At 38.2% G+C, this 24568-nt stretch overlaps 1 protein-coding gene across 4 annotated transcripts in view; it reads left to right on the top strand.

Moving 5' to 3' along the window:
• Positions 1-5851: 5851 nt before the first annotated feature.
• RPS6KC1 (ribosomal protein S6 kinase C1) overlaps positions 5852-24568 on the top strand; it is a 147466-nt gene continuing 128749 nt past the window's right edge. The window contains exons 1-2 of one of the 4 annotated variants that reach the window (XM_024552435.4): positions 5852-6102; positions 21459-21494. In XM_024552435.4, the coding sequence (XP_024408203.2) occupies positions 5998-6102; positions 21459-21494 (141 nt within the window). In that variant the 5' untranslated portion in view covers positions 5852-5997. Of the gene's footprint in view, positions 6103-17084; positions 17176-21458; positions 21495-24568 lie in introns of those variants that run through there. The other 3 variants (XM_024552442.4, XM_071220014.1, XM_053914516.2) reach the window with 3 other exon arrangements.

The raw sequence follows: 24568 nt of genomic DNA on the forward strand, positions 1-24568 counted from the left end.
CTTCTGGCACTTAGGAACATTAGGTAGCCCTTCAGCGCTACCCTCGGGGCCATTTTAAACAGACAAGTCACCAACACAAAACACAGAAATGTGAAAAACGTGGCGCTAAATAGACTGTGGAGAGGATACTTGTTTACAGTGTGAGAGCTGAAACAAGAAGGCAGAGCTTTGCTCCCTTAGACCTCAGCAGGGAACATGCACTTTGGGCAACTAAATTTTTCACCATTCTGCACTTGTGCATAAATGGAGATAATAATACTTATGAAACATTGCGAAGATTAAATAAAATAATAGCTGTGAAGAATCTGTAATAAGACACAGAGAGGCGGAAATGTTTTATTTTACATCAACCTTGTATGCAAAACAAACGTAAATACATAAGATTGGTTAAAGAAACTATCATACAATGATTAGATAATGTACATATAACAGAACTTTATGCAGATCCTTTGGGAAACTGTCAGAGGAAATTAAAAACAGAAGATAATATGTTACAAAATCAAATGAAAAGAAATATAGTGTAGATTCAATATATAAAGTGAGGTTTTTTAGCATTGAATGGGTATGCTAATGTATAAAAACCTATTTTGAACTATTGATCGATACAAATTTCTTCCGTTCTTCAAAAAACCTGTACCATTTCTTTTTTTTTATTTTTTATTGTTATTCAATTACAGTTGTATGCCTTTTCTCCCCATCCCTCCACCCCACCCCAGCTGAACCCACCTCCCTCCCCCACCCCCACCCTCCCCCTTGGTTTTGTCCATGTGTCCTTTATAGTAGTTCCTGTAACCTGTACCATTTCTAAGGAAAACCTCCCAATTAATGAAGTTACATAATCGTATACACACACACCCAACATTTATATGTAAACATAGGGTAAAATATTATTTTTGCCCTTTTGCTCTTAAAGAACAGATGTGGCAACATATGGACTGCAAGGGAAAACTAAAAAAATAAGGATTAAAATTCAAATGTGAAATGTCTTTCAACTCCTACACATGTTATACTTCACTCTCAACCTCCAAACTCAGGAAAACGTTTCTGTATAATCTACCAACTCTCTCAAAAATGTCCCAGGTTGTCATGGAGACATCGTTCCCTGCAGAGCCTTGCAGTCTGGGGCAGTGGTTTCCTAATTCCTCATGGCTGTGGAATCCTTTTCTTTTTCCACACTGTGCCTCAATTTTCCAGCCTAATATTACATCTGAGTCCGCTGGAGTAGTGGCAAATTAAAGATTTAATTTGGAACAGGGCAGATTGATGGGTAGTTAGTAGTCACAGTAGTTGGTAAATCAGTCTGGAAAGCTTATACCCTTGTAATCCTCCATGGGTATAAGTCCTGCGATGGCCCTCCATGAAAACAGTACGGCACCCAGGCCTTGATACAATTTCTCATTTATTTCTTAACCTGTGTGGGCTGATTAAATAAAAAATCTTGTTGTCCAGGCTTTTAAAATAAAGATAGGTCCTGGCTGGGTAACTCATTTGGTCGGAGCATCATCCCCTACACCAAAAGGTTGCGAGTTCCATCCCGGGTCAGGGAGTGTATGGTAGGCAGCCAATTGATGCTTTTCTCTCACTTCAATGTTTCTCTCTCTAAAATCAATAGAGATATCCTCTGGTAAGGATTACAAAGAAATAATGGAACCTGGTAGTCAGGATGCAAACTTGGGGTTAGCCCTTCTCTTCCCTCCACCCCCTAATCCTTTTCTTATTCCTGGACTGGGAGCATTGCAGATTTGTGAGTTACTATAGTGTAGACAGTTGTGGATATGATGGACTTGAGCTCAGTTCTGACAAATAATCTTGCTGCCCACCTTGGTCTGTTCTAGGGCCCTTAGAGTTATCTTGCTGGGAAGGCGTGCAAGAGCAAGGGCAGGTCTCAGCAAGGTTCCTTGGATGTGGAGGAGAAGAGGCTAAGAAATGGGACAGCACATGAAAGCATGAAAAAGCTGCATGAAAGAAACAGCAACACTTTTTTTTGTGGTTGTCTGATACCCACTTGGGGAGAGAAACCACGTCTTTTGTCAGTCTGCATAATGAATAAATAAATGGTTGTTTGACGGTCCCTTTACCAAGTATTTTCACTCTGCCCAATGCCAAAAGGAGACATTAGCTGGCAGCCGTGTACGTTCTTCATGAAGGCTAACATCAAAGTGTAAATTATGTATCACTTTATTCTCTTCACTGAATCTTTAGTTCATCAATAGTTACTTAAACCTGGGCAATCTGGGATCCAAGAGGCCAAAAAAAAAGATTTAAGAAAGTCTTTGAGCTACTACAGTATTTTGAAAAATGGAATCGAAATTGAAGGAAAGTCTGCAACAAGGAAGCAAAGGTTTCCCAAAACCTTGCGTTTCTTTGCTTCTGACTGATAATACATGTATGAGTTTAACATAGGTACATTTGTTATTTCATTTTGGTCAGGAGCTCTTATCACTAGTTATATGTCAATGACTTTGGCGAAGAAGATAAAACAAATAATTATCACAATATATTTAATTTGATTGAGAGGAAAAGAATCTTTAGAACGTTGGAGTTCATGCATTCTGCAAATACCTCTTATCTTCTGTCCACTGCAACAGATACTAGGGGTAGGAATACAAAGGAAGCACAGTTCCTGCCTTTAGGGAGCTCATAGGGTAGTGGATTAAAGCTTGTCCTAAATTAGCCGACATAAACATCATGGCCCTGGAATAGGTTCTGTAGTTGAGATGTGGAAGAGAGATGTGGGAGCAGCAGGGAAGGAGCATCTAATCCTCTGAAAAAAAAGATGGGTCTGTTAAAGAGGGCTTCAGAGAGAAATTAGTCTTTGAGAGAGCTGATTCCTGAAGGCTGGGGTGGATTTCAAAAGAAACAGATGGCTCGAAGATCTGGAGGTGCAAATTGCAAAGGGCTTGGCTGAACCCCAGAGAAATGAGACTGACAATTGAGCAGGGACCAGATAAGGTGGATCCTAAAAACGATGACAAAGCAATCATGGCCACAGAACCCAATGAAGACTTTTATAGCGTAACATAATGACATACGCTTTAGAAATGCATAATTTTAATGGAAATATGAAGGATGAATTGGAGGGGGCTAGGAAGACCAGGGTAGTTTTTATTTTCTTAATTTTAAAAACATGTATTAATTGGGGTACAACATACACACAGTAAAGTGCATAAATCTTAAATGTTTAGCTTGATACATGTTTTCATATATGCATGCTTATGTAACCACTGACTAGATTAAGAACTTCTTCAGCATCCCAGAAGTCTCCCCCATGCTTCCCAGGCAATTCCCATTATAGCTTTCACTCCTCCACCCCCCATTCTATGGAAAGCCACTATCTTCTATCACCATAGATTTGTTTTAATTGTTCTTGAACTTTGTATGAATGGAATCATAGACTATGTACTCTTATACATGGTTTCTTATGCTCAACATTATGTTGTAATATTTATCCTTGTTGATGAATGTAGGAGGAGTTGATCCTTTTTCACTGCTGTGTATATCCCATAGTGTGATTTTATACCACATTTAACTTACCCATTTTACTGCTGATTGACACTTGGGTTGTGTCAACTTTTTGGACCTTATGAATAATCATACTTAGAACATTTTTTTATAATGTGTCTTTTGTTAATGGGCATACCTACTCATTTCTCTTGGGCCTATATCCAGGAGTGAAATTGTTGTTATTATCAGTATTTTTTACGTTAGTCATCCTGGTACTGCATTCTGTTAGGCGGGCATTTGACGATTATGAATAAAGCTGCTATGAATATTCACATGTAGGTCTTTATATGGACACATATTTTTATTCCTTTTGAGTAAGTACCTAGGTATGAGATCGCCAGGACGTCTGGTAAGTGTCTGTTTGTACAGTAAGAAACTGCTGAACTGTTTCCCAATGTGGCTGTATCATTTTGAATTCCCACTGGCAACCTGTGAAAGTTTCAACTGGAACTCCTGTCCTTATTAACATTGTGTAGAGTCACCTTGAAGAAATGTAGCCATTATTGTAGTTCTAAGGTGGTATCTCAGTGTAAACATTTTTTAAATTGAGATAAAATTTATACAACATAGAATTCACCATTTTAACGATTTTAAAGTGTATAATTCAATGGTTTTTAGTATATTCACAGGGGTGTGCAATCATCACCACTAATTAACTACTGATTCAATAATTTTGCTTTTTATAACCCTATTTGGATTTTCTCTTTTTTCCGAGCCAGTTTTGGTTTGGCTTTGGCCAATTTAGACTTGCTTTCTTTTAGCTCTTTGAACATGCTTAAAATAGCTTATTTAAAATCTTTGTCTGCCCATTTCTTCTTCAATGCATACAACTGTACTTGAATAACAATAAAAATAAAAATAAATAAAAAATAAAACACTATTTTTAAATTCTAAAAAAAAAATCTTTGATAAAGTCCGATATTTAGGCTTTCTCATGGTTTTTATTGATTGCTGTTTTCCTAATTGTGGGCCATGCCTTCTTTATGTTTTAGGATGCTTCACAATTTTTGTTGAAAACTGGACATTTTGGACATAACAATGTGACAACTCTGGAAATGAAATTCTCTTCCGTCCCCAGAGTTCACTGCTTGGCTATTTCCTGTCTGTTTCACAATTCAGTCACAGTTTCCCCTCTATCAGAAAACCTTAGCTAATCTTCCATTCTGAATTAACTGTGCTGGATAGCACTCAATATATTCATCTGCCATGGTACTTGTTGCAATATATTTTAATTGTTCCCTGTTTTTTCCTACTAGATGGCACTTGGAACAGGGACCCTCTTTGTAACTCCAGTGCCCAATGAACATGATGCCTGGTGCAAAGTGGGTGATGAGTTCAAGTTTAATGAATGAACGATAGATTTATGTATATGTAGGCAGAGATGGAGCCAGTGGTGAGGAAGGGATTAAAGGTACAGAAAGCAGAGTTGGGATGTCATTGATGAAACAGTCTCTGCCAAAGGGGATAGGTTTCAGTGCACAAGGGGAGTGATCAGTCTTAAAAATAAGGAAGAGCAACGTCTACATCTCAGATCAGAACAGAAATGTGAAAGCATGGAGGGATTACTTGTTACTGAGGGATTCTTCCCCCCCCCCCCCCGCCCCCAGAAAGAAGTGGGGGCAGAGGGCAAAGGGTAGGGAGGCAAGACAAGAGGAATAGAGGACTGAAGAAAATGGCAAACACTTGGAATGGCTGTTATGGGGAATGAGAAAGAATCCTGATCAAGGAAAAGGTAAGGGAATCACTAAGCTGGGGATAGCAATCGATCGAAACCGGAAACTCTTATCTTCATAATTTTGAGAGCTCATGTGATTTCTTTCCCCCCAGCCAGACGCAGACTCCTGCTTTTAGAATATGAGGGGATGAATTTTAAGACTGCTCTAGGGTTAAGCTTGCTGTAGAGGTAGAAAGACAGGTGCACATATGGACAGGATTCCAGATTGAGAGAAGGAAGGCTTATGTCTGCCGAGAGCTCAGTGTTGTTGTGGGCCTTTAAAACGATAGAGCGTGCGTCGGGAGGGAAAGAAGATGCTCGGCCGGCGCATCTCTCCATCCCTTAATTAAGAGTGTGCACAGGCTGGGCAGGGGGGTGGAGGACCAAGCTGTCAGGGGAGTGCTGTGGCTACAACAGCTGTCACGAAATCTAGAAGGTGACCGAGCTGGCGCACAGGAGACTTAGTGGAGATGGCTCAGTTCTCCGCGGTGACGAGAGCAGCGGTATGACCACGTCGTCCTCGCCGACTTGCCAAACCCAGGCCTGCACGCGGTTCAGAATCTAACACGGCGTCTCTTTTCCCCTAGACGCCAGATGCTGCCTGACCCGGAAGCTTCTCTGCCGACCCGGAAGCAGAGCCGTGGGAGGTGCCGCGGCGGAGCCACCGCCCCCAAGTCGCTGGGCCGCCGCTTCGCCGCCGTTCGGGGAGCCCGGAGAGCCTCGGCGCCGGGTTGCCCTGATGGTCCCCGGCAGGCGGCGGCGGCAGAGGCGGCGGGAGGATGACCTCTCCCCGGGAGCGGGGTGCCGACCTGGCCCGTTTCTACACTGTCACAGAGCCTCAGCGACACCCAAGGGGCTACACGGTGTATAAGGTCACCGCCCGGGTGAGTGCTGGTGTCAGGCGTGGGGAGGATCCAGAATTGGGACGCGAGGGGCTGGGGTGGGGACCCTGGTGTGGGGGTACCTGAGCCCAGGTCAGAGCCGAGGCGGGACTGGGTGCGGTAGTGCAGGGAGTGCGTCGGAGGTGGGGGCTCCAGGAAGGCTGGGGTGGGGGCTTAATGTGGGATGCTCGGGACTCCACGGGAGGTTGTGTTTCCGTTCCCGAGGGCTGCAGAGGTGGATTCAATTGATGGCTCAGCCTCCATCCCATTGGGACTTTCTCTTCTGAGGCTGAAATTTGCAGAAGTGGTTTCGCTTGCTTCCGAGGGATATGCAGATTAGAGAAATAATTTATGTATTATTTTATTTATGTAATAGATAATACTGCTTCTCTCGACCATTTTATACAGCGTCATTTTTAGCACCGAGGCAGACAGACTCTTGAGAGGGATGTCAGTGTTAGGGCCACCAGTAGGACCTTTTTCTGTCTTTGCCTTTGAGTTTTTCATGGTTTACGGTAGGAGACATATGAGAAATTATATTGGAAGTGTCTTGTGTGAGTTGTCTTGAGGGTCCATTTAAAGGCTGTGAGTCTCCTTTGTATTAACTTAACCGGTCCAATTTTTAGTACCCACTTTATGTTTCATTGCTCTTGCTCCTTTTAAAGAGGGTTTGTATCTCTTTTCTTGGAAAATAAAGAATAGAATAATTAAGTCTATATGTGTGCAATGTATGCATGTATGAGTATGCATGTATATTAGGCATTTTGTACACAACACCCAAGTTAATCCTAATTTTAATGATGAGGAAACTGAGGTTGAAGGAAGTTTTGTAACTTGCCCAACTTTACATTGCAGGTCAGTGGCCCATCTGGGATTCGAGGCCACTTCTGCCTACCTCCAAATTATATAAAAAGTTACGAATTAACTTTATTATTATCATTCATTGTTAAAAAGGAAAGGTACAGATAGTAGTAATAATATGATATACATTTGGAAGATGTAGTAATGTGTGACAGAGAGCTCACGAAGGAGGTCTTGAGAAGAATGAGGCATGGTTTATGGAAATGGCGCACAGCTGAGACAGACGTGAGCAGTATGGGATGAGCAAGTTTGTTTAAAGATAGTAAGACCAGGCCTGGCAGAGGGCTGCACTGAGAACAGAGGGAAATTTGCTATGCCCTGTTTGCAAGTAAGGTGGTTGTATAGCTGTAGTGTAAGAAATATTTTTTAAGATTAAGGGGCCCTTATTATAGCAATTTTGAAACCTTCATAGTCATTGGGCTCTTCAAAAATCTAGACTTAGTTTCCTAATATGATTTATGGAATTAGAACAATTTTCAATATATGTAATGTTCCCCTCATAGCACCCTGTTCATCCCTTATTATAACACTGTAGTTACATTGTATCAATCTGTTTATAGGTCTGTGTCTCTACTGCATCTAAAACTGGTCTCTATCATTGGTGTTTGTTTAAGGCAGTGTAGGGCACGCATGCCTAAGAAACATTGTTGAACGTTTCCCTCTCTGTTCTAGGCAGCACACCCAATATATGTTTAATTCCAGGCACTAAGTGATATGAGGTATACAGGGCTGAATAAAGCATGGACCTTTCTTTCAAAAATACTCCTAGAAGAGAGTTTTCTGGATTTGTACAAGACTGAAAGTGTTAAGTGCTTTAAGAGACTAGGAAAGAGCTATGGGATTTCAGAAGACAGAGATTGCTTCTGGCTCAAGGGATCAGGGAACATGTACCAATTAAGACAGGAGGTCAAAGATGGGAAAAATCCAGCCGAGTGGAATAGAAGGAGAGGGCAGCCTAGGTGGAAGGATAGGTAGAAGGGATAGAGCCCATAAAGGCTTGAAGGGATAAATATGTGTGCAACTTGGAGAGCAAACACGCCGTATGATAATTGCTAGTATTCTTACTTTACAAAAGGCAAGGTTAACCCAATTCAGATCTTAAATAGCTTTTTGTCAGCTGTGAGCTATTTATTGAACTAACTTTTTCGACAACATAAATTAGAACATAAAGTAGCACATTGCCTCAGACTAACCAAGTCCATATTATATGCATGCTACATATTGCTGTGGTTTTTTGAACTTGAAAATTGCTTACATTGTCTTTCTTCTCTTTGTCCTCATTTATTGCTTATGTTGCAGATTGTAATTTTAATGTTTGAGGGTCAACATGAAGGTATACTTAAAAAGTATATGTGCTTAATATTATAAAACAAGTAAATATGTATTAGTTTTTGAGACTTAAGGAGAAAAACATCTTTCCCCAGAAGAATTAACCAAGTAAACAGTACCCTCCTGAGAGAACTTCATGAGAGAAAAATTAGGGATGTCTTCTCTATGTTTGTTTCCTTACTTTCAGCTTTGAGGAATAATCTCTATATTCTTCATCCTTGCAGGGTTCTTTATGTAGGAGTAGAATTAGAATCCTTGGAAATACCATTGTTAAATTTTGCATAGATTTTAGCATGAAAGCTCTTGCATCCTCTTAAATCTCTTTTCTATTTTTTTTTTTAAACACAGTTACCTGGAACTTTGCAGGTTTAGGTAATAACCTTGTGGCCAGTTATAAGCTTGTTAACAGATTTCCTAGTTAACCTCTGTTGCTTATTAAATTTTACCTAGAATAAGTATGTCTTTTCAGAATCGAAAAACTCTTTTGTAGGTTTCTGTGAGTCTTTAGGTGAAGGAGACAGAGATATAAAAGAACCATTAGCAGTTTTGGGTTGTTTCATCATGCTGAGTTTTCAAAATTCTCATGTTGTAATAAAGCTTTCTCGACAACATTGAGTGAGGAGTAGTTCTTGTCTGCATTCTTTCCGTGAATATGAAAAGCAGAAGGTGTACCTTTATAGAAGACACAGTGTTGCCTCGTGACTTTATTTTGTTTACGTTGAGGCATAATTTATACACTATAAAAATTCAACAGTTTTAAGTGTACAGTTTGATGAGTTTGGACAAATGTACATAGTTGTGTAAACACCACCACAGTGATCACGGCAGAAGTTTTCCCAAGCTCCTTTGCACTCAGTCCCCTCTCTCCAGCATCTGTCCCTAGGCAACCACTGGTCATCTTTTTGTCATAGACTTGGTTGTGTTTTCTAGAATTTTGTATAATTGGAATTACACAATTTGCATTTTTTGGGGGGTCGTTTGGCTTCTTTAACTCAGCATGATTTTTGAGATTCATCTTTTTTATTGCTGACCAGTATTCATTCCATTGTATGGTTGTATTACAGTTAATCCGTTCACCTTTTTGGTGGGCATTTGGGTTGTTTGCAGTGTTTGGTTGTTATGAAGACAGCTGTTATGAACATTGTATACAAGTGTTTGTATGGACATGTGCTTTTATTTCTCAATAGCATATAGCTTTGTATACTGTAGCTTTTTACTGTCTTTTTTAAAAAATAATTTTTTATTTTTCATTTACAGTTAACCTTCAATATGATATTAGTTTTAGGTGTATAACCCAGTGATTAGTCACTCGGATAACTTACAAAGTGGTATTCCCTGATAAATCTAGTGTCCATCTGACACCATATGTAGTTGTTACAATATTATTGACTGTATTCCCTCTGCTCTACTTTACATCCCTGTGACTGTTCTATAAATACCAATTTGTCCTTCTCAATTCCTTCACCTTTTTCACACATCCCTCCAACCTCCCTCTCAACTGGCAAATGTCTAAATGTTCTCTGTATGAGTCTATTTATATTCTGCTTGGTCGTTTATTTTGTTTGTTAGATTCCACTTATAGGTGAAGTCATATGGCAGTTGTCTCTGTCCGACTTATTTCATTCAGCACAGTACCTTCTAGGTCCATCCATGTTGTTGCAGATGGCAAGATTTTATTCTTTTTTATGGCTGAGTCACTTAGGTTACTTCCCATAGCTTGGCTATTGTAAGTAATGCTGCAATGAACATAGGGATGCATGTGTCTTTTCTGTGTACTGTTTCGGGTTTCTTTGGATAAATACCCAGAAGTGTAATGGGTGAGTCTTCTTTGCCTTTGTTTTAATGTCTGTTTTGTCTGGTATAAGTATTGCTATGCTAGCTTTTTTTTGTTTCTTTGTTTCCATTTTCATGAAATATATTTTTCCATTCCTTACTTTTAGCCTGTGTGTGTCTTTCGATCTGAACTGAGTCTCTTGTAGACAGCATATGGAAGGGTCTTGTTTCTTATTCATGTAGCCATCCTGTGTTTTATGACTGAAGCATTTAATCCATTTGTATTTAAAGCAGTTGTTGTTAGAAATGTATTTATTGCCATGTTGTTATTCATATTTTTGATTTTTTTTCCTTCTTAAAGAAGACCCTTTAACATTTCTTGTAATACTGGTTTGGCAGTGATGAAATCCTTTAGCTTTTTCTTGTCTAGGAAACTCTGTCCTTCAATTCTGAATGATAGCTTTGTTGGGTAGAACAATCTTGGTTGTAGGCCCTAGCTTTTCATCACTTTGAGTCTTTTGTTCCAACCCCTTCTGGCCTGCAAAGTTTCTGTTGAGAAATCAGCTGACAGTCTGTGGGAGCTCCCTTATATGTAACTAACTGCTTTTCTCTGCTGCTTTTAAGATTCTCTCTTTGTCTTTAAACTTTGACATTTTAATTATGATGTGTCTTGGTGTGGGCCTCTTCAGGGTTCATCTTGTTTGGGACTCTCTGCACTTCCTGGTCTTGTGTTCTTTTTCCTTCTCCAAGTTAGGGAAGTTTTCAGGCATTTTTTGTTTAAAAGGGTTCTCAATACTTGCCTTTTCTCTTCTCTTTCTGGTGCCTCTATGATGCGAATGTTTACTCTTGATGTTGTCCCAGAGGTCACTTAAACTGTCTTAATTTTTAAAAATCCTTTATTCTTTTTGCTGCTTTCATTGGGTGTTTTTATTAATGTGTCTTCCAAATCGCTGATTTATCCTCTGCCTCATCTGTTCTGTTGTTGATTCCTTTTAGTATATTCTTCGTTTCAGTTATTGTAGTCTTCATTTTTCATTGGTTCTCTTTTATAGTTTCTATGTTCTTTTTTATGCTATTTAAGTTCTTATTAAGTTCCTTGAGCATGCTTATAACCATTGCTTTTTTACTGTTTTAATTAAAAAAATTTTTGTTCAATTACAGTTTTGATATTTTAATTGTATTTTTTCATTACCATTTAGTCCCCTTACAACCCCACCCCCTCCACAATTGCCACACTGTTGTCCATGTCCATGAGTCCTTTTTGGTTTTTGCTCAATCTCGCTACCACCTAACTTCCACCCCTGCTTAGCTCTCATCCTGCTCTCTTTCTATGAGTCTGTCTATATTTTGCTTGTTAGTTCAGTTTGTTCATTAGATTCTCCATATGAGTGAAATCATATGGTATTTGTCTTTCTCTGGCTGGCTTATTTCACTCAGCATAATGTTCTTCAGGCCCATCCATACTGTCACAAAGGGTAAAATTTTCTTCTTTTTTACGGCTGAGTAGTATTCCATTGTGTAAATGCCCCATAGTTGTTTTCTCCACTCATCTACTGATGGACACTTGGGCTGCTTCCATATCTTGGTGATTATAAATAATGCCGCAGTGAACATAGGTGTGTTTATGTTCTTTTGAATTAGTGTTTTGAGTTCCTTCAGATATATTCCCAGAAGTGGGATCACTGGATCAAAAGGCAGATTGATTTTTAATTTTTTGAGATATCTCCATACTATTTCCACAGTGGCTGCACCAGTCTGCATTCCCACCAGTTGTGCAAAAGAGTTCTCCTTTCTCCACATCCTTGCCAGCTCTTGTTGTTTGCTGATTTATCAAGGATAGCTATTCTGACAGGTGTGAGATGGTATCTCATTGTGGTTTTAATTTGCATTTCTCTGATGATTAGTGATGTTGAGCATCCTTTCATATGTATGTCATCTGTATTAGCCATCTGTATGTCCTCCTTGGAGAAGTGTCCATTCAGGTCCTTTGCCTATTTTTTTTTCTAAAGATTTTATTTATTTACTTTTAGAGAGGGGAATGTAGGGAGAAGGAGAGGAAGAGAAGCATCAATGTGTGGTTGCCTCTTACACAACCGCTACTGGGGACCTGGCCTCCAGCCCAGGCATGTGCCGTGACTGGGGATCGAACTGGTGATCCTTTGATTCACAGGCTGGCACTCAGTCCACTGAGCCACACCAGCCAGGGCTCTTCGTCTATTTTTTAATTGGGTTGTTTGTTTTGTTGGTGTTCAGTTTTGTAAGTACCTTATAAATTTTGAATATTAATCCCTCATCAGATATGTTGGTGAATATTTCTCCCTTTATGCAGGTTTTCTTTTTATTTTGTTGATGTTTTCCTTTGCTGTACAAAACCTTTTTAGTTTGATGTAGTTCCATTTGTTTTTTCTTTTGTTTCCCTGCCTGGGGAGATATATCTGATAAAATATTGCTATAAGCAACATCTGAGAGTTTGCTGCCTATTTTTTCTTCTAGGATTTTTATGGTTTCATGTGTAACATTTAAGTCTTTAATCCATTTGAATTCATTCTTGTGTGTGGCATAAGAAGGTGGTCTAGTTTTATTTTTCTGCATATATCTGTCCAATTTTCCCAACACCATTTATTGAGTAAACTATCTTTGGCCCATTGTATGTGCTTTCTTCCTCTGTTGAATATTAATTGACTATAAAGGTTTGGGTTTATTTCATGTCTCTCTATTCTGTTCCATTGATCTATGTGTCTGTTTCTATGCCAGTACCATCCTGTTTTGGTTACTGTGGCCCCATAGAGTAGTTTGACATTAGGTAGTGTGATTCCTCCAACTTTGTTCTTTCTCAGGATCGCTGTTGCTATGTGCAGCATTTTGTGGTGTAAATTTTTGAAGTATTTGTTCTAGTTCTCCGAAATATGTTATTGGAATCTTGATAGGAATTGCATTGAATCTATAGATTGCTTTGGGTAATACAGACATTTTAATGATGTTAATTCTTCCTGTGCATGAACATAGTATGTGCTTCCACTTGTATCTTCTTCAATTTCTTTCTTCAGTGTCTTATAATTTTCCAAGTACAGGTCTTTTATATCCTTGGTTGGGTTTATTCCTGGGTATTATTCTATTTGAAGCAATTGTGAATGGGATTGTTTTCTTAATTTTCCTTTCCGTTAGTTTGTTATTGGCATATAAAAATGCAACTGATTTATGGATAGTGATTTTGTATCCTGCTACTTTGCTGAATTCACTTATCAGTTCTAGTAGTTTCTTGGTGGAATCTTTGGGGTTCTCTACATACAGTATCATGTCATCTGTAAACAAAGACAGTTTTACTTCTTCCTTTCCAGTTTGGATGCCTTTTATTTCATCTTCTTTTCTGATTGCTGTGGGTGGACTTCCAGTACTGTGTTGAATAAGAGAGGTAAAAGCGGACATCCCTTTCTTGTTCCTGATCTTAGAACACTTGTAGTTTTTGCCCATTGAGTATGTTGCTGACTCTGGGTTTGTCGTATATGGCCTTCGTTATGTTTAGGTATGTTCCCTCTATTCCCACTTTGCTGAGAGTTTTTATCATAAATGGATGCTGGATTTTATCAGATGCTTTTTCTGCATCTATTGATAAGATCACATGGTTTTTATCCTTCAGTTTGTTTATGTGGTGAATCACATTTATTGATTTGCAAATGTACTAACTTTGCATTCCTGGAATAAATCCCACTTGATCATGGTATATGATCTCTTTGATGCTTTGCTGTATTCAGTTTGCTAATATTTTGTTGAGAATTTTAGTGTCTATGTTCATCAATGATGCTGGCCCTTAATTTTCTGTTTGTAGCGTCTTTATCTGGTTTTAGAAATAAGATAATGCTGGCCTTGTGAAATGAACTTGGGAGCCTTCCCTCCTCTTGAATTTTTTGAAATAGTTTGAAAAGGAGAGGTGTTAGTTCTTGGAATGCTTGGTAAAATTCACCTGTGAAGCCAGCTAGTTCAGGGCTTTTTCTGTGTTGGTAGTTTTTTGATTACTGCTTCAATTTCACTAAGTGTAAGCAGTCTATTCAGAATTCTCTCATTCTTCCTGACTTAGTTTTGGAAAATTGTATGTTTGTAGGAATTCATCCATTTTGTCCAGGTTGTCCAGTTTGTTGGCATATAGTTGTTCATAATATATATATTTTTAATTTTTATTGTTATTCAATTACAGTTGTATGCCTTTTCTCCCCTTCCCTCCCTCCCACCCCAGCTGAACCCACCTCCCTCCCCCACCCCCACCATCCCCCCCGATTTTGCCCATGTGTCCTTTATAATAGTTCCTGCAATCCCCTCTTCCCACTGTCCCCACCCCACTCCCCCCCTGGCCACTGCTAGACTGTTCCCAACCTCAATGTCTCTGGTTGTATTTTGTTTGCTTTTTTCTTCTATTGATTATGTTCATAATATTTTCTTAAAATCCTTTGTATTTCTTTGGTGTCATTTGTTATTTTTCCTCTTTCATATCTGATTTTAGTTATTTGGGTCCTGTCTTTTTTTTTTCATGATGAGTCTGGTTGAAGGTTTGTCAATCTTGTTTATCTTTTAAAAAAACTAGCTCTTGGATTCATTGATCTTTTGTATCTTTTTTTAGACTCTGCTTTATTTCTGCTCTGATCTTTATTATTTCCATACCTCTGCTCGCTTTGGGCTTTGTCTCTTGCTCTTTTTCAAGTTCCTTTAAGTGTTAAGTTAGATTGTTTATTTGAGCTTTTCTTATCTTTTGAGATAGGCCTGTAATGCTATGAATTTCCCTCTTAGGATTGCTTTCCCCGTGTCCCACAGATTTTGGATTGTTGTGTTCTCATCTTCATTTGTTTCAAGGTACCGTTAGATTTCTTCCTTGATCCTGTTGATGCACTCATTGTTTAATAACATATTATTAAACTTCCATGTCTTTTTGTGTTTTTCAGTGTTCTTGTGTTTGATTTCTAGTTTCATAGCATTGTGGTCAGAGAAGAGCTTGATATGATTTTAGTCTTCTTAAATTTATTGAGATTTGTTTTGTGTCCTAACATGTGGTATATCCTAGAAAATGTTCCAGGTACACTTGAAATGTATGTGTATTCTCTGCTTTGGGGTGAAACACTCTGAAGGCATCAATCAAATCCATTTGATCTAGTCTGTTATTTAAGGCTGCTGTCTCTTTGTTGATTTTCTGTCTCAAAGAAAAATCAACATTGGCCCTGGGTGGTGTGGCTCAGTGGATTGAGCACCAGCCTGCAAACCAAAGGGTCGCCAGTTTGATTCCTAGTCAGGGCACATGCCTGGGTTGTGGGCCAGGTCCCCAGTACAGGAGCATGTGACTGGCAACCACACATTGATGCTTTTCTCCCTCTCTTCCCCTCTGTCTAAAAATAAAATAAATAAAATCTTTAAAAAAAAAGATCTATCCATTGAAATCACTGGGGCGTTAAAATCCCTGACCATAACTGTATTTCTGTTGATGTTTCCCTTTATGTACATCAAGATTTGCTTCACATATTTAGGTGCTCCTGTGTTGGGTGCTTAGATGTTTACTAGGGTTATATCCTTTTGTTGGTTTGTTCCCTTTATCATTATGTAGAGCCCTTCTTTGTCTGTTACTATAACCTTGGTTTTAAAGTCTATTTTGTCAGCTATAAGTACTGCTACCCCAGCTGTTTTTTCTTTTCCATTTGCATGAAATATCTTTTTCCATCCCTTTACTTTTAGTCTATGTGTGTCTTTTGACCTGAGATGGATCTCTTGGAGGCAGCATATATATGGGTCTTGTTTTGTTATCCTTTCAGCTACCCTCTGTCTTTTGGTTGGAGCATTTAAGCCATTTACATTTAAGGTGATTATCGATAGGTACTTATGTAGTGCCTTTTTATTGTTAGACTGTTTTCCTCTGTTGTTTTTCTTTTTCTTCTTCTTAAAGCAATCCCTTTAACATTTGTTGAAGTACTAGTTTGTTGTTAACAAATTCCTTTAGCTTTTTCTTGTCTGGGAAGCTCCTTATTTCTCCTTTGATTTTAAATGATAGCCTTGCTGGGTATAGTAGCCTTGTTTGTAGGTCCTTGCTTCTCATCACCTTGAATATTTCATGCCACTCCCTTCTGGCCTGAAATGATTCTGTTGAGCAATCAGATGACAGTGTAATTGGTGCTCCCTTGTAGGTAACTACCTGCTCTGCTCTTGCAGCTTTTAGGATTCTCTCCATATCATTTTAATTGTGATGTGTCTTGGTGTAGGCCTCTTTGGGTCTGTCTTGTTTGGGACTGTCTGAGCTTCCTGGACTTGTGTGTCTTTTTCCTTCATTAGATTAGGGAAGTTTTCCGTCATTATTTCTTTAAACGGGTTCTCAGTCCCTTGCTCGCGCTCTTCTCTGGTGTTCCCATGATTTGGGTGTCATAATGCGGATGTTGTTATGCTTCATGTTGTCCAGAATGTTTCTTAAGCTGTTCTCATTTTAAAAAAATTCTTTTTCTTTTTGCCACTCTGCCTGGGTGTTTTTTTTCTTCCTTGTCTTCTAAATCACTGATTCGATCCTCTGCTTCATCCAACCTACTGTTTATTTCTTCCAGCGTATTATTTATTTCAGATATTGCATTCTTTATTTCTGACTGGTTGGTCTTTTTTTATGGTTTCTATGTCTTTTTTCATGCTGTTGAGTATCCGTATAATCATTACTCTAAACTCTCTATCTGATAAATTGCTTGCCTCCATTCCATCTAGTTCTTGTGGAGAATTCTCTTGTTCTTTCATTTGGGGTCTAATTCTCTGTCTTTCCATTTTGGCTGCTGCTTTGTGTTTTCTGCCTTAGTTGTTAAACTAATCAGCCATCAAAACCTGTGGGTTTAAAACTAATCAAGCTGTTATCAGCAGCCCAGTTTAAGGTCTGCAGGATGGGGCAAAGTAATTCCTGCGGGTGTGACTGTTGCTCACCTCAGCCTAATGCCTTTCAGAGAGGAGTGCTCTCCCTGCCTGAGAAAGCTGCTTCTGCAGCATGGGGAATGACTCAGCACAGGGAACCTGGCAACTGTTCCTTCAGTTCTCTCTTTAGAGCCACCAACCCCAGACTTTCCTCAAGCGTCTCGCGTCCACTCTGCCCTCCTTCTGCGGGAGCCCAGGGTAAGTGGCTGCAAATGAAATTTTTTGCATTCACTCTTTAAGAGGCTGTCTGCATCTCCAGCCTTCTTTCCTTGGTAGACGGAAACCCTGCTGCTTTTCATACCTTTAGGTTATTTGGGATCCTTTCTGGCTCTGGTGCTGTAGGCTGGGGAGCTCAGCTTCAGGTTTAGGCCCCACACATGTTTGGGAACCCGTGGCCGCTGAAATATCCCTCCGGAACTTCAGCTGCCACCCACGGGAGCCCAGCCAGCCCTCTTGTACCTCCTCTGCACTCCCTACCAGACTTGTTGTAGTGCAGTGGTTTCTTCTGTCTGTTCTTGGTAATGAGGCTTCTCTCCAGCTTGTGTTAGGTTGGTTATATAGGATGATTTCTCTCCAGTGCAGTTGTTATTAGAGATTGGTCCTGGGAGGAGGTTCGTGTAGCTTCCACTTACTCTTCTGCCATCTTGGAACTCTCAAGTCACTTAAAGGGATAAAAGAACTCACTAAATTTTAAACCCTTAACCTCTCATATTATTACAAATGCCCAGTATTAAAGCAGTGAGAGTATTAGTGTTCATTTGTTTAAACAGTAGCTCCAAAAAGACTTCTTGAAGAAATACTTGGTTTTGGTGTAATCTGGAGGTATTTTTAGCAAATAGAGTAATTATGGGGGTAGGGAGGGCTATTAGTTTGTTTTAAAATGTATTTATGCTTAACATTTTTGAAAAATAATGGCTCTCAAGTTTAATTTTTTCCAAATTCTTTTTATCTGCCCTTTCTTTGTTTTTGACTCTTAATGTTGTTTAGTAGAACATTATCTCATAGACCAAAAATTTTAGTGAGTTTAAAAAGTTTTTGTTTACATCTTGTTTATTGACAACCTATATGCCTAGATATTAAGTTTTTATGTTAAACTACAAACTTTTTTTAACCTTAAGGATTTTGATTTCCTTGAACTTTGGTTGGAAAATAGTTTACCTTAGAGTGGTGCTTTACTAATTGGTAAAATTTGAAGTGAGAAAACAACTCAGCAAACATTTATTATATATCTGGAGGTAACTTGCTGTTAGTTTCTTTATTCTCTCAGGAGGTTTTGGGATTTTAATAATGTAGAAAGCTGCAGTTTCTTACTTTCAGTGTATTATTTTCATAAAAACTTGTCAGAAAGTGTCTAAAATTTGTCCCATTGACTTATCTGATGTGGGAGTTCCTCCTCTCCAGAGAACTAAAAATACAGAATGTCTAATTAGGGTTTGTGCAGGTGCTGTCTCCTGGGATCAGACTACCTGGCTGGCGGGTGATAACCAGCCCAAATATTCTTGCCAGCCAGTGACACCTGCAGCTCTGTAGGGAGAAGAGGGAGAGAGGAGCTGAGATGTAGGTGATGGGGTGGGAGGGAGGTTGAGTTTGGTAATGGGATGTTTGTCTGTGAGCTGAGTGCTTCGTGGTACCGATTCTTCTTGCCAGAATTCTGTTTTTGTGTGTATGAAATGCAGTTTAAAGGTGTCAGTATATTTATATGGAAGTATATGGATTTTATGAAAGTCAGAGGTCTGAAATTCAGATTTGCACGTATCACATCGATGAATGTGCCGTTCAGTGTCCTAATCACCACCGTGGGAAATGTGCAGTACGGTGCAGCCTCACATTTGTGTGCCCTGTTACGCCTGTCCTGCACTGGAAGAGTCTGTCTTTGGGAAATGAAGAACGGGCATGCCCCCCTTTCTTTCTTCATGTTTGATTATTTGTGCCTTGACACCTACTTTTTAAAAAAATATGTTACTTTTGTAAACACTTTGTCCTCTTAGCTCTTTTATTACCTTACGGTAGCAGTTTAACACCAAATGAAATAGTCATTAGAGACTTGAAATAATAAATTGCTCATAAAGGTACCTTCTTAAAATATACATTTAACTACTCATTTCTAAATGGACTTACTTTGTGCTTTTTTGGGGCAGGAAGTATAGTAGTTAGATTTGAATAATTTTTATAGTTTGGTTTTCTAGTAGCTATTTCTTGATCTTATGAAGAATGTTCTTTCGAATATATCAGAGTTGAGAGGGTGATTTCAAATTATCATAATGGTAATTAGGTAGAAGAGAGTTTTTGACTTGACTTTTAAGGACACTTAGTAATATTTGTTAAGTAGGTAATATGAGTTAGCATGCTGCAAAGGATTTAGAGGACTTAATAACATATGATCTGTGGATTGTTATGGGCCTGAGCTAGGCCCCAAGCTATAATGTCTGGTGTTTGTTTTTTGTTTTAAGGATAGGCAAGAGGGCTCATGTAAACATTACTTTTTTTTTTTTGGTTGATTACTGAACTTCAGGTAAAAAAGCAGTTCATGGCTAGTGCCAGAGCTCGTATTCAAATTTCTTTCTTCTTAATTCTTTCTGTTTGCAAAAGTGCTTCTTCAACTTCTGTATTTTGGTTGATGTGCATTTCTTTGTAAAGACAAAATGGATTTACCTAACAGGCATTAGGAATGATTCTCACATATTTGGAATTTTAATCCAGGAGGGCTGGTTTAGTTATGTCTTGGAAAGAGCACTTTGTTTGGAATCAGAATTGTGAGCTCCAGTCCTGCTGTTACCAATTGATACGATTAGTATGTCCCTGTATGCTCGTGGGCCTTGACTGTCTCAGCCTACCAGGCAGCATTGTTGTGACGAATGAGTGAAGGAAAGGATGTAATGTCTTAGCACAGCAAGAGATAGGTACCTTACTTGTTTTCCTAAATTTAGAATTTGCTTTTGGTGTTAACAGAGGCAGATGGACTGCAAACATTGCAGCAGCATTTCTCAGCTGTGCTCCAAATTTTAGTAAGTGTTGCACTAAATAAATAAAATAATAAATAAACACCATGATGAAGATAAGTTGAATGGATAGATGACATTGGGAAATACCAGACACCTTCTTTTTGGAGATTCGCTAGGCATAATAAACACATATTATGTGTTTCTTTTTTAAACAAAGGTAAACTTTGTTTACCTGAGTTCCTCATTAATCCTCTGAGATCACTGATTTTAAGGAATACTGGCATTCCATGTGGCATGGTTTGTGAAGCACTGCTTTTGGGTAATGATTTTCAAGAGGACTTGGCAGTAGAATTCTCTCTCTCTATGTATATACATCTTGAGACTTCTGAAGTTATAAATATGTATGTGTATATATTGTACTTACTGAGCCATTGGTAGTTAAGGCTTGCAACGGAAATTTATGAACTTTCAATGGAAGATGTCACTGCTTTAAATTCCAACTTTTGTGGAATTTGTTGCTTGAATTTTATGACAAAACATTGAAATTCAACAAAATTACTAAATATTAGCAATCTCTATCAGTGTGAATTTAAGTAGTTTTGTGTTAGAGTTGATATTGTTGAGAGAATCTGAGATTTCAAATTTGTTCATTTTTAGTATGATCTTATTCTTTCTCAGATTTCTGATTGCTGTTCTTATTTTTCATCAATTTTGCAGTTCTGCTGAAGAGAATTACAGAGTTAGAAAGAGTTGTTACTAATGGATATTTGGGCTCAACTCATGTTATCTTAGTCCTTTTGGGTTTTCAGTTTCCATTTCAGAGGTCACATCCTTAACTTATTTAAATGAAATTACACAGGCGGGACTACTGAGTAATCCTTTATGGTGGGGTGCCAAGTGGTTGGACTCCGTAAGGTGTCTGGCGAGTGATTGTGTTTTTAGTGCAGTGACATAGGAATCAGACGGGGTGGGGGAGGTTAGGGGTGGAGGGACTGAGCAAAAAGGACTCCTGGACGTGGACAACAGTGTAGTGACTGCTGGGGAAGGGGAGGGTAAGGGGGCTAAATGATAATGGAAAAAACTCAATAAAGATTAAATAAAAATAAATAAAAGAGCTGAGGAAACAATAACATCAACAAAGAAAAAAGAAATAATACAGAGTAGTCAGTCCCCTGTATACTTTTCCAGATGCACCCGATTTTTATGCTGCTAGTTTTATGGAGGCAGGGGAAGGGGTCAGACAAGTTTGGTAGAATAAGGTCAAGTAAAGGTGAAGGCCCAAGGCATTCTCTTGTGAATGCAATACGTGAACTTTAGCATGTGGACTTCATTTCAGCTGCCTTTTTGCTTAATTTTTTAGTATATGTTTTAGATAGCGAAGTTATATAGTTGAGTTCCATGTAAGTGATATAATATGGTATTTTCTTTTCCTTTAAGCAAATTGCATTTTTAATAAAAATATTGTTGAGAGTAATTACACAAATGTGAAATCTTGAATTTTGATAATGACTAGATATTTCTGTATGTGTTTTGTTTCAGGTTGTTTCAAGAAGAAATCCAGAGGATGTCCAGGAGGTAACATGCTATTCATATGAAAATTTTATTTTATTTCTTATTGAAGAAACTGAATTTTTTGTCAGTCTTTATATTTGTGTATTTGGGTAGTAATTGTCTTCAGCTCACAAAACAGTAGCAGAAATGTCCTATTTCAGACCTATTAAGTACATTTTAAGTTTTAGTAGGATTTAAATTATAGAAATAAGAATTTGAGGAATTATTCAGACCTATTAAATATGTGTTAAATTTTAGTAGGTGTTAAATTATATAAATAAGATTTTCAGGAATTATAGTGCTGTTTAATAATGTGATAATTTTTCTGATAGGTAGCATTCATAAGATTTCAAGAGTAGTTAAGAGCCCCTGTTTACCTATTTCAAAATCATGATGTCTGTTTAATAAAAAAGGGAAAAGTATTTGGTAACTAGTATTAATTTTAAAGATTACACTATGAAATTATGGGTTTCTGTCTACTTCATTTTTATATTGAGTTAACATGTTGATATCTTGGAGAACTGCTTTGGGTGTATACGTTTCTTTTTAAAATTTTGTACTTGGTAAGTTCTTTTGCAGATTCTTTCCCTCACTCTAAAATACCATTTTGTTTTATTTTTGCTTAAAACTGTAGTTCTCTGTTTGTAATTACTTTGTACTTACATACTCTTAGGAATCCTATCTGGGAGCCTACTTCTTTGAACAGTTTTTGATTTACTTGCATATTAGCACTCGCTCATTTTCTTCTTTAAAATTAATTTATTTTCCAATTACAATTGACATACAGTATTATATTAGTTTCAGGTGCACAACGTATCGATGAGCCATTTACATACCTTATGAAGTGATCACCCCAATCTCATTTTTACTAAGATTAGGACATACTGTGTATTGGGGATTTTTTTCCTCCTAAAGAAACAGACACTGTAAGTGGGCGGTCTTGATTCTGCAACAGTGTTTTTTAAATTTAATTTGAATGTCTTCAGGTGGAGTATGTGCTTTTTGTTTTGCCACAAGCTCCACTACTGCTTACTGAAGAAAATCTGGCTTGATTGATACTCATACATTCAGGTTGATGGTTTGGTAGTGGCTTGTTTGAGTTTGTAACATCAGGTGAGGAGTATGTTGACTTTTATACATTACCGTTTCTTACTGTATCTGATATGATACTTGTTTTTTTCCCCATGGTTAAAAATAGTTCAGTAAAAGACACATTTTAAAAGAGATTTCTTAGTACTTTCCTTAGGGTTTTAAGGTATCTTACACGCCCTGTCCCTAATAGCCATGAAGAGAATACTGTCATACTGTTACTGTGGAAGAGAAGAGTGTATATCAATCTACCTGTCCTTCTCAAACGGCAGTGAAAGTTACTAGCACCGTGGACTGAAGTGCTCGCTACTTCAGTGTCACGTGATTAGTATGAACTGCGGTTTAGCGTATAAAATTCTTTCGAATGTTAAATGAGTAGTCAATTCCAGGGTTTTCTGCTTTTTGAAAATTTGCAACTCTGTTGAAATTGGAAATGGGTTGTGTTTCTTTTGAACGGGCTGTGTCTGATTGCTGTGCTGCAGTTTGTAGCTTGATGTTCCCCTTTTCCAGGGAGAATCCTGAGCCAGCCTCTCACGAACATACTCTCTGCCATTTCCTTAATGCTTTTTGGGGGAAAACTCTTTTATAATAACAACTGTTGGTGAACCATTCATCAGAAAACTTGTAAGTGTCCTTTAGTCAGATGATTGCATGGTCCTTTGTTAGAAATGCTATAAAAAAAAATCAAAACGTATCTTCTGTGTAGCTGGCTTCTTAAAATATAGAATAATCTGGAAATTATAACACTTTTTTTTATCCTCACCTGAGGACATGCTCATTGATTTTAGAGAGAGGGGAAGGGGGATGCAGAGAGAGAGAGGGGGAGAGAAACTCAATGTGAGAGAGAAACGTTGATCTGGGAGACTGACCCACAACCCACGCATGTGCCCTGACTGGGAGTAGAACCCACGATCTTTTGCTTTACAGGACGATGCTCCAACGACTGAGCCACACCAGCCAGAGCGTTATAATAATTTTAGTTTCCCATGTTTCATTTAAATATTGGAATTCTCATTTAGGAGAGGAATTCACCTCCAGGGTGTGTGTTTCCATTTCCTTTCCTTTTACTTTCTTTCTTCACTAACTTACTCATTTAGTTATTACTCTAGAATTTAGGCTTTACAGGGCTGTTGAGGATTAGTAGATGTATAGTTGGTTTAACCAAACATCGGGCTAGTAATATGCTATCCTTACAAAACCAGAGAAACTTTGCTGTTTGTCTCTACATATGTACACACATACATGCATGCATACATGCCTCGGCACATGTAGTGTTTTCTTCCTAAGAATGCTTAAATACCAACATGCGGTAAATAATTTTAAATTATTCAGGATGGACCCCGCCATCTGTTAAACATTTCCTCTGAATTTTTAGTTGTTAAGAGCAGCATGGGTGAACCTGAGGGGGGACCACAGCAGTCCGTGCAGCCTCTCCTTCGGAAGATTCTCTAGTGCGTGAATACTTGTAGTGAGTAAAGAGAGAGATGGAAATGTGTCCTCCCTCCCCCACCTTTAAAAGAAGTAACCTGTATAGCTCTGTTTCTCTATAGCTGGTAGATTTTACTGGTGTCAGAAATGTGTTGAAGGAAAGAACATCCATAGCAAATAGTATGGTAGGTGACACAGCAAGTTCTAAGTACTGTAGAGGAACAAAAAGGACAAAGCTCATTGGATTGAATGGTTTTATAAAGTACAAGAGATCTGAAGGTTTTTGGTATCAATAAATGAAGTTATCTTAATTTTTTTATGTAAAAATATTTAAGGGGATGTTTTTACTAAAAATTAAGCTTTTATTAAACTTGTAGTCTATATATTATTGTCATTAAATTAATATTTAATTGAGGAATTTTATTCATAACTTTAATGAATAAGAAATTTCTGCAGAATTGGTTCAATAGAGCAATAGCTGTTATGTGATATTTTTTACAATAAGAAAATATTGATTATTAGAGAAAATAGTTTTTGCATGTATCTTTGGGACTATATGTAGTCCAATTTATAAACATTAA

Source organism: Desmodus rotundus, chromosome 12 (assembly GCF_022682495.2).
Source record: "Desmodus rotundus isolate HL8 chromosome 12, HLdesRot8A.1, whole genome shotgun sequence".
In the NCBI taxonomy this organism is placed as follows: Eukaryota; Metazoa; Chordata; class Mammalia; order Chiroptera; family Phyllostomidae; genus Desmodus; species Desmodus rotundus.